General features: G+C 35.6%; 1 protein-coding gene across 3 annotated transcripts in view; it reads left to right on the forward strand.

Annotated features, from left to right (window-relative positions):
- LOC146133036 (uncharacterized) overlaps nt 1–18041 on the forward strand; it is a 104025-nt gene that overhangs the window by 47321 nt on the left and 38663 nt on the right. For all 3 annotated transcript variants that reach the window (XM_083397309.1, XM_083397311.1, XM_083397310.1), the window contains exon 5: nt 6293–6441. In XM_083397309.1, coding sequence (XP_083253435.1) covers nt 6293–6441 — 149 coding nt within the window. The remainder of the gene's footprint in view (nt 1–6292; nt 6442–18041) is intronic.

Here is an 18041-nt window from a genome sequence, read left to right on the forward strand (position 1 = left end):
TCCAGCGAACTGTGGCTACATATGTGAACCAAAATATTTCTTTTAGAAAGGTTAATTTAAATTTTGAATTTAAATGTAGCACATTAAATTTGTTTCAACAGTAAATTGTATTTGGTTGCGCCTGCATAGTGTCCACTATAGTTTTACAAACGCAGCTCCACTTTGCATAAGCATAACCTCCATGCTGTACTTCCAAGCGATTTACGATGTTTCGTTTTTAATATGCTCATTGCGCTGAATTTCGTTAAACAAAGTCATGTAGTTAAAAACGGAAAGAATAGTTAACTCACAAAATTGGACAGAGTCGGGTAAGTTTATTGCAGGTGTCGGCAACCCCTGGTACGCTAGATGATTTTTCAGGGCACGCCAAATAATTTAACGCGACCGTTATATCACCTTTAAGGCCCGTTTACACTACGGCTGCACTGAGCTGCGCTGGGCTTAATTTGCATTTAAATTCTATTGTGGCGAGCGTTTCACGCTTTGCTAAACTCAAGCCCCGTGCAGCAGCTGTAGCGAGCTTAAAGTTACGCTTTGCTAAACTCAAGCCCAGTGCAGCTATAGAAAAACATTACGTTTTGTCGCGATTTTTACGCCCAGCGCAGCTCACTGCAGCTGTAGTGAAAACAATTCCACGCCCAGTGCAGCTGTAGTGTTAACGGGCCTTAAGAAAGCGCAACCATTACATCACTACCACAACATTAACATTATTATTATATCACTAACACTAGCGCTAACTAAATAGTTGCACACATTTCCATTTAGTGTCACAAATTTGTGTCTTTACTGTTGTATGTAACATTTTTTTCTGAGCGTTAAACTTGTTGTTTACGACTAACCGTTCGTATTACGTCACAATGCCCCAAAAGTGGCTGACGTTTACCGCGTTAAAGCAGGCTATTCTTAATCTGTGGTTCTCAACAGCCGGTTCGCGTCAAATTTCCTGCGGCCTCGGGTTGTTTTTAACCAACTCCGCAGCCCTGATTGCCAGTGCAAAACTAAACATAGAAAATTGTTTGGCACGCGAGTTGTTGATATTTTGACATTTTTCACAAACTGGCACACTGAAAACGAAAAGTTGCCGGCCCCTGCTTTGTGTATCTCTGATTTTGACAAATGTTTTGAACAGTATTCATTGTGTTTTTGTCGGTGGTAATTCGCAATTAATACCTATTTTGATGAATATGCTAGTTCTTAAATTTTTTGCAATTATTTTCAAAATGTATTTTAACTAGGGATGTTTAAAATAGAATCCCAGGAGATTCTAGAACTAACATGTGTATTTTCTAATAAAAATATAATCTCCCAAATGTTTAACATTGTTGATAACTGTCATTTGAAGCATTTGTATAATACAAGTCCAGGGGCGGCATTATGAACACACCTCGCTAAGTTGAGCGAGCTCGCTAACGACGCACGAGCTCGCTAAGTCGACTTTTGGTATTACGAACCCACTTCTCGTTACCAAAATCTCGCTAAACTCCTCGCTAACTAACGAGCGGCTCCGACCACTCGGTAACGCCTAATTTGTGTTCTAAAAACCTAACTGCTGTTAAAAAAATCATTTTTTTTTTATCAGTAAACGTTTATAATAATGCCGACAACTAATGGATGTCATAATAAGGATTCATAAATAATTTGTGAATTTCTCACCAAAACGGCGTGAAATATGGATTTATACGATCTCCTACCTACACAATATGAAGTTTGGGGTGCTTACGGCGCCAAGAGCATTCCCAGTGAAGACTTCTACGCCACCCTCCCCCCCCTAAAAAAAAAATCAATGATAACTCTTTCTTTATATTTTTGTTGATGCCTACAACTTGAGTTACTATTTTACACATATTCCGGCAGTTAGTCAATTTTATTGACCTTAAAATACATTTTAACTCTTTTACCACTCTGCATGTAAACTTATATTTTTAGTGGACATTTTGTGACGTCATACTTGGCACAAATTTTCGCACACCTGTCAAAAAAGTCGGCGTCTACGCTACACACTGATTTAAACCAACTTCACTTTAAACGTTTTTTTATTCAACCAATTAGGAATTTACAAAAGCAGCATATTTATGCTATGACTCATTTTATTGGTGCTTTTGAGTCAGTTTATTAAACACATATATTCACAGTACTAATCAACTAATGCAAAAATATAAACATTTTTTTATAACAGATAGGTAATTATTAGCAATTGATATTCATACATGTATATTTTGCATCAAAAGAGTATTTTTGTATGAGGTATTATAATACCATGGTGTACCAGTGGTCCAGCATCTGTCATGATTCATTCATTATACAATAAACAAGAGCTTCAAAAGTGAAGATAAACTTTATAAAACTTATGTTATTTTAGGAACAAAATAGTTTTGTATTAAATAATCCAAAGAAACCCTTAAGCCAGAAGTGCAATTAGAATCATAAACACAATTTACTATTATTTAAAAAATAAGCTGTTGTATGTAAGCTTATAAAGTATTTTTGAGTCACAAAAACATGGTATATAAAAGAATATAAAAAGAGAAAATAATATACTTTTAGTTGAACGAAATAAGTTATGCTAAAGCATTATTTTGGCAAGCCCAAAAATTTCACACAGCAAAATATTTAGCCAATACAATTGTAAATTATATTACCAAATATAAATGGTTAAACTGCAGCCCAATTCATTTATTTTTATACAACGAAATTTGCTTTTACCAAAGTTCACAGCTGACATTGTATGATAGCTATTTTTGGGAACTTGAAGAAAACAATATTTGTGCACAAACTGCAAACCGACTATTCCATTGTCTCGCTCTTTGAAAGTAAGATGATTCAAGACTTATTTGTGTTTTTCCAAATTGTATTGATCTATACAAAGTTGTAGGTGGTTCTCATGCTGCTCTTCTGCTACAACTTATCGGTGGTTCAGGAATGTCCAAATTGGACTGCTTTTTTCAGTGTCTCCCAAGTTTTATTATTTTTTTTTTTTTTGGTAAACTAGTAACACATGGTTTTTCAACACTTTTAAGTGAATATAAATGTCTTTCTTCTTTTGAAGTGAATATGAACTTGATAGAGAGCCTGTAAATTCAGTTCCATGCACAAGTTACTGGTGAAAGTCAGAAGGGTGTAACACCAGCAGCATGTTGTAACTACTGTTTTAAAATGCCAGTGTTAGTGCTGTAATTGTTGCATCCTGGGGAATTATTATCAAAATGTTTACAGAAGCTAGCTTACTAAATATAGATACAAATGAATAAAATGTTTTAAAATAATTATTTTACATACACGTATATATATAAACGTTGGGCGCTAGAATCCTTTCACAATTGTTAAATAGGGTGCGAGTTAGCGTTTGTAACAGTCATTATTTAATATTAATACTTGACCCACCCTAACCCAAATATTATGCGTTGTGGTAGGATTATAGACCCGCACCAAACGTTGTTTCCCAAAACCGTTTTCTATAATCGACTAATTAGGAATTAAATTCATGCGGTTCACCTTGAAAATTGTTTCATAACAAATTTAACATTCAAAAGCAGCTAACAATTTCCAAAACAAAGCGCCAAACGACGTTTCTGCAGCAATTTTGCTGAGTCAGTCGTCCTTTTTCTTATGATTTTGACGCATTCTCTCGCGCATGCGTCTCGTTATAGCGAGGTGTTGGCGAGGACCGTTTGTAATACCAAATGCGTTTGCGAGTTTCTCGCTCGCTCATCCCTCGCTAAAACGAGCTCGGTAACTTAGCGAGCGAGGAACTGTTCATAATGCCGCCCCAGGTTGTTGCCAAAACCTAATTTTTTGCCAATGTAGTGAGTACAATGCAACACTACACAATGGACTCTTGCAATTCGTTCTTGTTTTTTAAAGCACAAAAATACAACGTTATTATGGCCATTATCGAAAAAATGAGACATTAAATGATATTGATTCCAATTAACCGAAATAAACGGCAAAATTGGATTCGAATCCAAGGATTCGATATTCTACTTTGAAAATCCCTAATTTCAACCAAACTGTTTGCTCAACAATTTTGTAAAATATCTAGCGTCTTGTGTTTTTTGGCCTTTTTTATACCCCGAAAACAAAAATAACTAAAATGTGAATCACTGGTCGTCAGTAAAATATCAATAAGAAATGACTGACGTCGCAGGAAACACTAATGTAATACTTTTAAACAACCTTGTTTAAATCTATCTATTCCAAATAGGTCAAAGTTTTGTCAAAAGTTTCAATTTTTTTGTTCAAAATTTCTTTTAGCAATGATGTCTTTTATTGTTTGACAGGAAACGATTTTTTTTAAAACGGGACAAAGAATCTTTATTTCAATCCTTGCTTCGATCGTGACCTTTGATTAACCTTGTTATTTGCGTAGTGTTATATGTATTTTCTCCTTAGAGTTTAAGGAAATAGATGGTACTAAGTAATATTTCGCTTAGTTGTGGTGTTTAACACAAGTTGTCCTTCACCCACTAATTACATTTCTTGCCGAAGCCACTCGCCAGTCGGGCGAGTTGTTGTCAATCAGCACTCGCCCGGGGCGATCTGCACTCGGTTGGCAAGCCGGCGAGCGCAAATCCTAACCCTGATTTATGAGAAAACTGTTGGTTGTACTTATTTTGAAGGGTGTGGTTAATTGATAGTAGGTTTATAAAACATTTATTCTCTGAGTCAAAAAACAATAAATTTTACAAAAAGATTGAATGCATAGGGCAGGGGTCGAGAATCTTTTTACTTAAGGGAGCAATAAAAGCGGAATATTTTGGTTGTATTTCAATCAGAGTCATGCTACAACGTCAAGTTGTTGGGAAAATAGTGATTGGAATAGGGTGTTTATTTTGTTATTATTGTAAAGACAGGCTCCTTTTTATCGCAAAAATGAATTGGGCAAGTTAAAAAAACTTTGATTAGAGAGTGTCACGATACAAACAGTCTAACATGACCTTATGAACAAAGCAAACAGGATTCGCGCGAAGCAATGAAAAATAAAGTTCGTAAAGTTGTTATGGCCGCGTGTAGTTTTATTCGCATCATGTTAGAAAGATAGCTTAGATTTACTCGCGGGCAAAATTCATTTATCAAAAGAGCTACATGGCGTCACCAAAAGAGACGCATGCTTGCGAGCCATACGTTCCCGACCCCTGGTATACGCTAAATAAACTTATTTTAGGAAAATAAATTGTATACCGGTAGTTTTTTGTTTTTTTGTTTGAGCGCGGCAAAACAATAAATGTTTTTTTGTTGAAAATACTGCGAAGAAATTATTAAGCTTACTTTTAAACGTAGGATATAACAAAGAAATTAAAATGAATTTTAAATAAGTTTTTTTTTTGTAAAAATGACCAAAATTTTATTTTTTTATGATAAGATTGACAATGAAAATAAATCCCATAGCAAACTACCCTTTGTGCATGTACGTCATAAGTGAAGGATTTGCACTTTAAGGCTGAAAATTTCGGCCCATATCTGTTTTTGCTCGCAGAAACAAGTCAAGGAAAAGTTTTTGGGGTGTATTTGTTAATCAAAGAAGCTTTTGCATCTATAAAGTCATAGGTGAAGGCAATAAATTTTGGGGCCCATATCTTTTATTTGCAGAAACAAGTGAAGATGGAGTACAACCTAATATCCCGTTAAACCAACAAACCAAAGTATAATATATAATATTACAGGAATTAACCTGGTAAATAACTCCATTTTTAATGACCCGATTGTTGAACCTCCCATCAAAATAGGGCCCCGAATAAAAAACCTGATAAAATATACCACCACCGCAACCTCGTCTAGTTGGTCATGTTTGTTAAAAACATCTGTGTCAGTTCTACTATTCTTGACTAACGTAGTCTGTTATGTTGTCTAATAATATTTTGCAAAGAATAAACATTACTATTGCCATAACCAATACTTAACGATTACGCTGTGCACAACCTCGCTAAATTTTGGCCTAAAGTTGACCTTTATCTAATACCGTCGGCGAACAAAATACGGCAGAATTAGATACACATTTTATTTGGATTCAAATCCAGGGATTCGGTGTTCTACTTTGAACATCGTTACTCAACAGTTTCTATTTGTAAAAAATATTGACTTAATAGAACACAGAAACCACATAACATGTTCGTGTGCAACTTCAAACATTTAAGCATTGTGTGTCTTGCTTTAACCAGAATCGTATATCTTGTCAGCAATTGCAATCGTTCTTTGCCTGTTTTAATCGTTGTGATTAGACTAACCAGGCCAAGTTTATTAGGAATATATTCTGTAAACAGCAATAGCACTTATAACCACAAATTATCTTACCCAGCGTCCAAAACTTCAAGTGCACCAATCTTCCAAGTTTGCGATCGTATGTTCGGCCATTTTCAGCAGGAAGTAGTTTACGTTTACAAAGTGACAAGGCAAGTGAGGCACGTACACTAAGACCAACAGAACCAACACGGACGACCCACGAAGGTAAAAATGCCAAACAAATACTGTAGTTTTACTTTGCTAAAGGTCTCATTTTACTGGGCCATTTAATCAATATGGTTTTACTGGGCCATTTAATCAATAAAATTCACACGTTATGTCAAAATTATTCCAAGTTAAAATCGATTAAAAATGCACATACATCGTTTACAAAATTATAGTAAGCTTTTTGGAACTGTCCTAGTTTATCGCATTAGGCACAGCTCGACTTCGTTCTTGCATTAGAGTTGTTTATCTGTGATTTGGACAAAAGTATTGAACAGCATTTTGCTGTATATTTTTGGTTGTGATTTGCAAATTTTTCTATTTTCAATTTAGATGACTAGATGTTTGTTATTTTTTGAAATTATTTTTACGTTGTATTTCAACTGTTTACACAACATTTTTCTAAAATAACCAACGTCTTCTTTGTTTGTCTTTTTCATTTGACAAAAATATTAACTAAGCATTTTTATGAGTTTTGCATAAAATCGAAAAAATAACTGATTTGCCGACCAATAGTCAGTAAAACATCAAAACATGTGGTTGACAATGTTAAGACACTAATAAAGTATTTTAAACCAGTGGTTCTCAACCTTTTTAGCTTGCGGACCGGTAAAATTTCAAAACAAATTTTGCGGACCGGCGGACCTTCATAAATCAAATCGACCCAAAACTTATTTACGACACAATTAAGTATGAACACGGTAAAGTCCAAAGTAAACCATTAACTTTATGTTGCGTGACAATGTTGCAAATTACGGAGCTGGTGAAGTTCTAAATTTGATGGACAAACCTTCAACATGTTGCATTTTGCCATTGAGATATAAATTGTAATACATTTGGCGAGCAGGCAGGAAAGTTGACGCGGACCGGCACCGGTCCACGGACCGGCGGTTGAGAACTACTGCTTTAAACAACGAATATGGTATTTAAAAAATATAGTTTTAGATTAAAATTTGACAACATTTCAATTTTAAGTCAAAAAATCAAATTAAAATCTTTGTCTTGTGAGATTAAATTACTCTTTTTAAAGATTTTTTTGTACAATGCAACAAAGTATGTAACCAAAATTCAATGTTGTAAGCTACTAAACTGTATCCAACGTTAACATATACTCCCGCTTCAAAATGCAAAAAAACACTTATCGGTTTTTGTACTGAATATATTGTTTCAAAAGGACTAAAACAGTGGTTCTCAAAGTGGGCGATATCGCTCCTTTGTGGCGAAATAAAAACAATGGGGTGCACTTTGCATACTCTAAATCTTTGAAACCTGTTGACCGTAGAAACTAGGCACGATGCCATTCAACATATATCTTTTTGGGTGTTTCAACTACTCTAAAGTAAAAAAAATCCCGCTTAGCGCTAATCTTAGTTATACATCTAGTATTTTTACTTTTTACGAAATATTTTTAACTTCAAGACAAGCGTTAAAATAGCAACAATCTTAGTTTTACAAACTTAGTATATTTAAATGCAGTTTATTTTTTTCCGCACAAATTAATTGCGTCTTTGAAATATGAACATAATGTTGAGAGTTTAACGATCCCATTTAAATACACAAAATCCATTTTTCAAAAACAGACGAAAAAAACTAAGAAAATTGGTCTATGGCTTGGCAAATCGCACGACTTTACGTGTATCACTCCCGGATTTGTCAGGGTAGTACTTAAATTGCTCCATTGCACTGATACTCTGTGAAAGACAAATACGAAAAGTTTTACGTTTTACTGACTATGTGTAAAACACTGGCTATTAAAACTGGAAACTAACGTGTGCAACTGTGCATATCAACAAACAATGGATTGAAAGAAGAAGAACACTACAAATCATAAGTCCGGTGGTGTAAAAAGAAAATCCCCGCAGTTTTTGGAAGAATATTAAATCCTAATCTGATTGCGTATGTGATACATAGGAGCATTTTCACCTGCAGTGGGAATTAAAATAGTTAGAACTTGCGGTGCTTTTGATCAATTTATAGTAAAATACGTCATTAGTAAAGTGGTTATTTCTCACCCTAAAAATGACAAATTTTGACCTAAAAATTTACAAAATATTTGCCTATTAAAAATCCATCGATTTAAACAACATATTGTTGTAAGAAGTAGCGCATTAGTGTCTCGGCGTAGTTTTTAATGTTTGACTGAGGACTGGTGGAACACAAAGAAAAACAACACACAGGTTATTTTAGAAAACTGTTACAGTATAGTTGAAATACAATATATCTTCTAAGCACAACAAAGAATTTCCATATTATCGAAATAGGAAATGGGATAATTGCAGACCACCACAGGAATAAAACACAATAAATACTGTTCAATACATTTAATTAAATCAGAGATACACAACTGCCGGAAGCAAAATCGAAGTTTGAGCCTAACCTATTGGGATAAACTGGCCTGTGTGGTTGAATTGTAGCAGATCGCGTATCATATATTGCTCTAATGAAGATCTAATGCAGTTAAAATGTTGTTGGATGCAATTAAAAACTAAATTTGAATAAAAAAGAATAAACTAAACCAAATTTTAGAAAATTTCAATCCAGATTTCGTTCATTCGTAAATGATTTTGACTGGAAATAATTTTGACCTTTTTTAACATTTTTGCAAAGGGGACATGACTCTTTCTACAGGCAAAATGCAATGTTGTACAATAATATTAGGTTAGTGAATATGTTTTACAGGGTGGTAACATATCATTTCAATTACTTGTATTTTGAATTATTTGTTTTATTTTAAACTGTGGATAAAGTTATAAACTTAAGGGAATAGGAAGTGACTGCTTGGCAATATATACCTTACTAGACGAAATACCCGGCGTTGCCTAGGTTGGTTAAAAAATAATTACGCGTACAATAACCTCGATGTTGTACGAAGTCCACCTGAATCTCTTTTCATCACACTCTTTATCACTATTGCACATTACGTTGTAACATGTTAAACTGCTATAGCCTCATGTTATGGCCCATGATTATGGAAGATAAATGTGGTAATCGGCATATACCCAAAAAGTAATGTTACCGATAGAGTAAGATCTTCGTAAGAGGCATAAATAATACATACAAAAATTTTAAATAGCATAACATATTTATTTACTTATGCCTAAACATTTACTTATGCCTAAACGTTTGCACTGCGTGTCACTAAATAGAAATGTCAAATCATGTGATGTGTTTCAAATCGTGTCATATCGTGTGTCTAAAATCGGTTAACCTAATGCAGGGTTCTTAAACTAGGGTCCGTGAACTAGTTTTAGGGTCCATGAAGGCCAAATTGAAATATTACTGTAAATATATTTAGGAAGTAATCAATTTTTTAAAGAAAACAGTTTGATTAAAAATAAAACGGTTTTGCACTGAATGTATTTAGACCCTATTCCAAGTTCACATTTTTGAACCGAAATCAACAGATTATGGAGTCTATTTGTACTGTGACGTCAATTTATGACGTCATTTTTATTTTTTTGCCCACCGTGGTCCACGTGAGGCAAAAATAGAATTTAGGGATCCGCGGTAAACAAAGTTTTAGAACCCCTGACCTAATGTTTCCCCACAATCAGAGGCATGAATGAAATAGCGTGTTTAATTATTATGTGACTTATCGGCATGGCTCTAAAGGTATAATTCTTTGTCTCCGTTAATTCCCATTAATTTTTGCGTATGGTTAAAACAGTGTAAAAATAAAAAATTAACGTATAACCTATAAGAAGCAATTTTTTGTCTGAAATAGAATAGGTCACTAAAGGAAAGGTGAGAACGCGCTGTGACCATTTAATCACTAATTCACGCGTTATCAGCATTGTATAAGTTTCCGGAAGCAGCATGTTATAGCCGATGTTTAATAAAATATTGAGGTATTTAAAATCAAACCAAATTGCAACGTTTTGTGTGTTTTTTTAAATGGAGCTACTAAACACACACCCTTACTGTTCAAACTGCGACCCTGCAATAAGTTTGGCTAAACATGCCCCGCATATTTTACGCAACCAATGCCCGTGACATAAATTGATCGAAAATCACTAACAAACGTAAATTCGTAGCAGCAATTGCTTAAATTCAAGCAAGTAGGTAATAGCGATAGGTGCCATACTACATCCAACGAAAGAAAATTCCGTTTGAAAAGGAAATTTGCTTAGGGTTCAAAGGGTTGCTCTACGTTGTCTGTGTAAGTGTTTTAATGCCTCATGAAAAAATGTTAAGGAAAACACTGCAATATACATTTTGCGAACTTAAACTATCTTCTACGTGGTTAAACAAACTGCAAAAAGCTATTAAACATAAAAGTATAAACTTTGCCACATGAAATTCTATTTTTACCAAGACAATGTACTTGACTTGATTTTTACGGTCACGCAGGTTATTGCCCTATAAGGGTTGTTTTATCCTTTATCGTCAAGACATTTTGCGAGAAGTCGCACGCGCGCCCTTCGGATTTAAATGCAACCAAAGTGCAATGCTGTGTGATGTATTTGAAATGGTTTGCCAAAATAATCGACTATAGCACACAACACTTGGGATAAGCATGTCATACATCTTTTAAGTAACGAAAACCCGTGACATTTGCCAATTGAGAATAGCTCTTAGACGTAAAACTTTACGTTGTGGCAGCAATTGTTTAGACTTGCTTGATAGCATGATTTTAAGCAAATACGTAATCCCTGTGCTAAACTGCCTCAACTGTGAGAAAAATCCGCATTGAAACTAAAAAATGCTTACTGTTAAACTGCTGCAATAAACGCAATATTTTGCGAACTTTGTATTGCGTGGTTAAACACATTGTAAGAAGAATTAGGCTTTGGCCTTAATCACTATCAGAATATTGCTGGGAAGGTTTGTTGTACGATATGCGTGTAGGTTTCCTGATCTTTATTTAAAGCAGGAGTGTCCAACTCAAATGTGCCGACGTGCCAATTTTATCTTATAACTTATTCCCGTGCCAAAGTTAAGCAACTATTTTTTTTTTCTAATATTAAAAGCGCTTTTATACAAAAAATAAAAACAGTATAATGTTTTAATATCAGAAGTAATTGTTTTTTGTGGTAATTGCTGGGATTGTTTTGTATTGTGAATAAACAATGACAATTGGCTGTATAACAAATTTAGCTTTTTTGACAATTAGGTGTGTTTTGGGGGGGCTTACGTGCCTTTTTTATTAGGTCGCGTGCAACATTTGGCACGCGTGCCTTATATTGGACACCGCTGATTGAAAGTATGTTTAGTATACGACCCGTGTGTTAGCAGTATTTCGACTTTTATGATATTCAAGCAAACACGTAAATCGCGGACCCAAATGGCGAACAGGTAAGAAAAATCCTTATCGCGAAATGCTAAACCTCTGCACTAAACGCCAAATTAAGCTGCGTCCAATCAGACAAACCCGTAACCTGTTTGAAATATCAATTGCTTACTGTTCAAACTGCGACACTGCACTAAGTTTTAAACTTAAGTCGTTACTTGGAACGTTGCTCACGTTCGGTAACAATAAATTTTATAACATGTGATGTGCGTTTTACGTAATCCCGGTACAATACTGCTTCCAACGTAATCTAGTTTAAAACTAAAAATTGGTTACTATTAAAACCGCTGAAAGGACTAAATACCCAACGGCTAAGCACGTCAAACATAAGTTGAAAACATTAAAAATTATTTTTATTAAGGTAATATACCTAACTTGACGGTAATTGCGCTTGAAAAAAGATTTTGCGCAATTACGTGAAGAATTTTATGATATGTCGCGCGCGCGCGCCCGTGGAGATCCGAGCGCACGGTGTCACGGTAGGGCGTCGCCGATCCTTTAGTTCAGGGGCGGGCAACATACGGCCCGCGGGCAACATACGGCCCGCAACGGGATTTTGAGCGACCCGCAACGGGATTTTGAGCGGCCCGCAACATCTTCCGGTTTTACATAATAATGTGGCCCGCGGCAACAGTCTGCCACAATCCCTCACTACTTTCTTACTACGTCAAATATTAGTGATTGTTAGTTATTCTTCAGTTCTTTGTTTTTGGTTAAAATTATAGGAATCCAGCCATAAGATCGAAATAAGAACAACATTAACGTCGGAATAGCACACAACTCGGAATAAGACCGTAATAGGACTAATACCTAATCGTCGTAGTACAGTCTAAATCGGAATAAGTCATAAACCCGTCAGAATAAGACCTAAATGACCACAATTAGGCCTATAAAACATTTTAGCTAATCCAAACCCAATTTCAACCCTAATTACCCACCAATAACCCTAAAGAGGGCCAGAAAGTCAGGTGCCAAAACAGCGGCGCCATACGGCGCCCTTTAAAGTAAGGCACCCAAAATTCGACACAAAACGGCCGATGCCATTATACTTCTCCCTACAGTTTCAGGCGTTATTTTGGCCATTTAGGCCTTATTTCGAAGAATTTAGGACTTATTCCGACAGATTTATTTATTATTCAGACGATGTAGTTCTTATTCTGTCGTAGATATTACTACGTGTTTGGCTTTATAACGTTGGTGTTAATACTATGGTTTTATTGATTTTTCTGCTTTAGGTATTGGTCCTTTTTAGGTCTTATCGTATGCTCCCAAATTAGATTTAGAACTTACAATCAATATTTCCCTTGGATTTTGCCAAGAGACATAAAGTAAAGTGTTGCCGTGTTTAAGAGTACAACATTAGCCGTCATTATGCGACAAAACATGTAGGCTATGACAGTACAATTAATATATCGATTAGGAATCCGGCCCGCCAAGTACTTTTTTTCCCATATCAGGCCCGCCGACTGGAGAAGTTGCCCTCCTCTGCTTTAGTTAGTCGACGATTCACTTTCAACTCGAGCACACGACGGGACGTCCCGGTCCTTTTGTTAGGCGATGACACATCGACGCTGGTCTGCCAGCGACCGACCGGGCGAACATATCGCGACCGCCGTCCGGCGGACAAACTTTCTCATTTATATATATAGATAGAAATAGCTTCTTTATTTAAAAAACACTTTGGCTCGGTGTTCATCTAGATACGGACAACCCCATTTATTCAACTTTTATCTGTTTAAGTTACATTAACTGGGAATTGTGATTAATGACATAAATCACTTATGAAATCAAATCAAAAAGGGAAAACCAAATTAAATAAATTGGCACGACATACGGTCTTCTACATGGCAAAATAGCAAACTTTTGAAATCATCATCATTGTCAGATGTAATTTTAGCAAAATGACCCACTGACTGCCAAATAAACGCCTGTTTTGTGTGCAGTAGCCCGTTAACAACCGTATACATATTCGCACAGCCTATGTTTCAAATTTTATTGCATTTGGTTTAGCGAGTTTCAATCAAAAACATGCAAACAAAAATGTATGTTGGGTTTAATAAGGTAAAAAGATGGGTAAGACCAAACTGAAGTCATAAAATACTTAAAAAAAACTTTGTATTGTATCAACCAGAAAAACAAAAAACTTATATGTGTCGTTTATTGCTGTTTACATTTCGAGGGTTGGTCGGTGAACCGATGGGTTGGATGGCTAAAAAGTTGACCTGACCCTTCTAAATTCGCATTTTGACCAATGATAAAGGCTGATGTATCACAGTACACCAAAAGCCAGGCTGGCAAAAACTTAAAATAAATTTCTGGCAAAAGCTTGCCAGCCTTCTGGTAACAAGCATCTTGAACATTTTTTTCTGTTTTAGGCCTCGTCCCTAAAGGTAAATTATGTGTTTCAACAATAAAACTCAAAGGTAAAAAACCAGAGTAAAATCAGGATCAGACATTTTTTAAAAGGAATACATATTTTTGCCTATATTGGCATCATCAGTTCCTTAATTCGAATGAATCGAATGAATTTTGTGTTTAACTAATGAATGTATAAACCTTGACTCAACGAGTTAATTAACAAGAAAAATAGTGAGCTAAGAGTTGCGCCAAAATATTTTGTGCCGTTACCAAATACTTAAGGGCTGTGTTGTCCAACTTATAAGGAGGTCGCCTATAAGTTTAGTTTGGGGCGCCAACACTCATCATATTTCTGCTGTTTTAGTACGATTTATGCACGATATTTCGTTTTCTTTATATTGACGTTAGACTAATAAACGTTACTGAGTAGATAGCGGAGACAAGCTTTCGTTTCTTATACAAAAAATTGCTGTTTTTAGCTCATAAGCGCTGCTAAATCAGCTAACGTGACATTTCACTAAAAAATTCCTAGATTTTGCGAAGCGAATGTCACATTATTTCATGAGTTATCTAAGGGCTGTTTTTCTAAAACTTTTTGTCACCAAACTTTGGTAACGTGGTTTGCATATATAAGGAGTAGGCTTTACATTCCTAATTTGGTCAGTAAAAGGTAGATTTGGCGCAGACTTTGCAGAACAGATTCCTACCTTGTGTCACTGTTGAAAAATAAAAAGATCGTATCTTTGTGACAATGAGGTGCAATGAGCTACCGGTTGTTTGCTGCTTAGTTTGCCTAGACTGGGACGTTATTTATGATAAAGCGGAAGCAAAAGTCTGCGGGTGCACATGTCGGTTTTTTACCCCGACAGTGTAGCAAAATAAGTTTAGAGGGAGGGGCATGGCCTTATTCTTCCATGATATGCCCATGCGAATGTCGTATAGGCTACTTGAATTGAAGATTTTTTTTGCACTAATTTCGTTAAAGCAATCGCAGATCGAATCTGTCGATTGGGTGTAGAGCAGTGGTTACCAACCTCGGGGTCGCGAACCCTAAGGGGGTCGCAAGAGGTTGTTTGGGGGGTCGCCGTGTGCTATTCGCTAATCGCATAATTTAAAAAAATTATCAGTACAAAAAGAAAGAATACCGGTTAGTTTAACAATTGTGTAAATTTTAGTTGTTTCAGTGAACCAGTCGTGTTTATGACGTTACCATTAGAGTGAATTCAATCAATGGCGTAGCTCCAGTCTAATAGTTTTCTCTGATATAAATAGGAACGGTAATATACAGTTGAGGACCCTTTTTATTGACACCTCAAAACTCTATGTAACGACATTTATACAAAATTGAATTGTCCTGTAACAACATTTTTCTCACTCGACCAATTTAGGGAAAAGCTAGATAATACCAGTTGCTTTACAAACTTACCGTTCGGGATTTAAATTTTCCATTATTACGTAACAAGCGCAAAATTGGTTTTCTACTTTGGGAAATCCGGACATTCTAGCCTAATTTTGAAACAATCTATCTAGAAATGTGACATTTTTTACGAATTGTATATGATTGTAATATGGTTTATGACACAAAAATTTTGGGTGGCCGAGGTTTTCGAAAACTGCAAGCGTGGTCGCGAAAACAAAGGCTTGGAAACCACTGGTGTAAAGCATTAAAATTTGTGATGTTCGTCAAAATTATTTAGTAATTCTCTCCAAATGTTTCAGTCAGTCTCCGATTGTTTTCCACACGTTTGAAATCAGCAGTCTTGCTGCTTTGCAGACTTGCCCCTGAGACAAACAAAAAACAGTTAAATTTCTACAAAAGAAGTAGTTTGAGGTGTCACAACAAACTCACTTAATATTTCCTCGGGTCTTAAAAAAATATTTATGTTTTTGTCTATTGTAACTGAACTAGTATTACACTCTGTTGGTGCCCATGGCCGATAGCATTTGTATCTATTTCTTCAACTGAAAAGCCTTTCAGGGACTCCAGCCATGAGACCTCAATTGAAATAAATTTAAAGTCGGATATAAAACAATTTAGAAATAAGATCAAAAACAGATAACGTCAACTTTAAAATAATTCAAACGTTACAATTTTACCAACGTAACTAGCCTATAGGTTCTATATTTTAATAAAATCGACACTGGAGTAACACCCAGGGCGGATTTAAACCATCAATGCAATTAACAATAAAACGGAATAAGATATACACCATCAGAAAAAGACCTAACGCTGTCGAAAAACTACCAAAATCTGTTGGATTAACAACCAAATATCCCAAAATAAGATCTAAAACTGTCGTAATATGACCGAAAGCTTTTAGAAAAAGCTAGTTGACTAAGACCTAATAAACTTTCGTAACAAGACATAAAGCTTCGGAACAAGACATAAAGCTTTTGGAAAAATACATGGCTGTCGGAATAAGAACTAAAGCTGTCGCAATAAGGTCTAAAGCTGTCAGAATACGCCGTAAAAGCCGTCAGAATAAGACCTAAAGCTGTCGGAATAACAGTCAATTAATGCTGTCGTAATAAGACATAAAGTCATCGAATAAGTATTAAAACTGTTTTGCTAAGACATAAAGCCTTCGGAATTAAAGCTAACGACTTCAAAAAGTGCGTCGCGGAAAAACGGAAAACGTATTTTACAATATTGGGCATATTTATTTTTAATGTTTTTTATTTTTTATTTTCGGCAATGTAATAAAAACTTGCAAGAATTTAAAATAAATGCCGGTATACCAAAAAAAAAATCGCGCTCGCTTCGCTCGCTACTTCAGCCTTCACCTAAAAACGTTTACAAACGCTGACCTAGCTTAACTTTAAATGTTATCGCGTTCCCCAACGTAGTTATTACACTTCTCATTAGTAGTATGGGTGACGACGTGTGAACTCGAATTTTGAACCAAACAAACGCTTTTTTTCGCGCTTTGCGCCAACACTTAACAGTCTCCTCAAATTTAAATAAACACGTTTTAAGTGCAAAAACGATCCGGGGCCCGCCTGATGCACAGTTGTTCTAAAATGCTTATGACACAATTCTTAGTTATCATTTTGTGCGGCCAGCAGAGACCTTTCTGAGTTTGGTTTTGGCCCGCGACCAGAAAAAGGTTGCCTACCCCTGGTCTAAACCTATCGGAACAGGACATATAGCTGTCAGAAGAATGGACACAATCTAATTTTAACAGACAGACCGGCAAAGAATCACTTATGATGGCATGAGCATTTTCCGAAACGTTTAAATAATAAAGCCTGTCGCTTTTTATGTCTATTTGGGCCGTTATTTTCACCATTAAACTTATGAAAGACCGGCAAAGTGTATCATAAATATTCAAGTTCAGTTTGTTGGCAGTTAATTGGCACCAGAGTTGGATCAATTGTAATTTGTAATTGTAATTGATGTAATTAATTACAGTTTTTAATGTAATTGTAATTGCAATTAAAACTCATGTGGCAAGTAAACTTGGCAGCAAGGAGAGTTAAACCGTGTTGGTGGTGGTGGTGGTGATTGAACTGAATTGATGTAATTGATCCAACTCTGATTGGCACACGGCAATAGTTTTATAAAACGCAAATGCGATTATTGTTGCAAATTCATCGGATATTCGGTATACAAACAGGAGCACACAATTAAACCTAAAATACATTGATACCTAAAGCAGAAAAATCTATAAAACAATAGTATTAAGAACAACAACACAATAAAGCCAAATACTAGGTAATTTCCAGTACAGAATAAGATCGAAATCGTCTGAATATCACCTCTGCCGGAATACGTCCTTGGGCGGCCTAGTTTGACCCGTGCTGTTGAAGAACAAAAAATGCAAAATAAACACCGAGCAACAAAGTAAAAAAAACACCGGGTACCATTAATGTTGAGGATTTATGTCCTACATTGGCTAAATCTAATAAAAAGCTTAACTCGCAAGTTGAGCCTAATTGAAAATGGACATAA

The sequence above is a fragment of the Ascidiella aspersa genome, chromosome 9 (genome assembly GCF_963924565.1).
Source record: "Ascidiella aspersa chromosome 9, kaAscAspe10.2, whole genome shotgun sequence".
NCBI lineage: Eukaryota > Metazoa > Chordata > Ascidiacea > Phlebobranchia > Ascidiidae > Ascidiella > Ascidiella aspersa.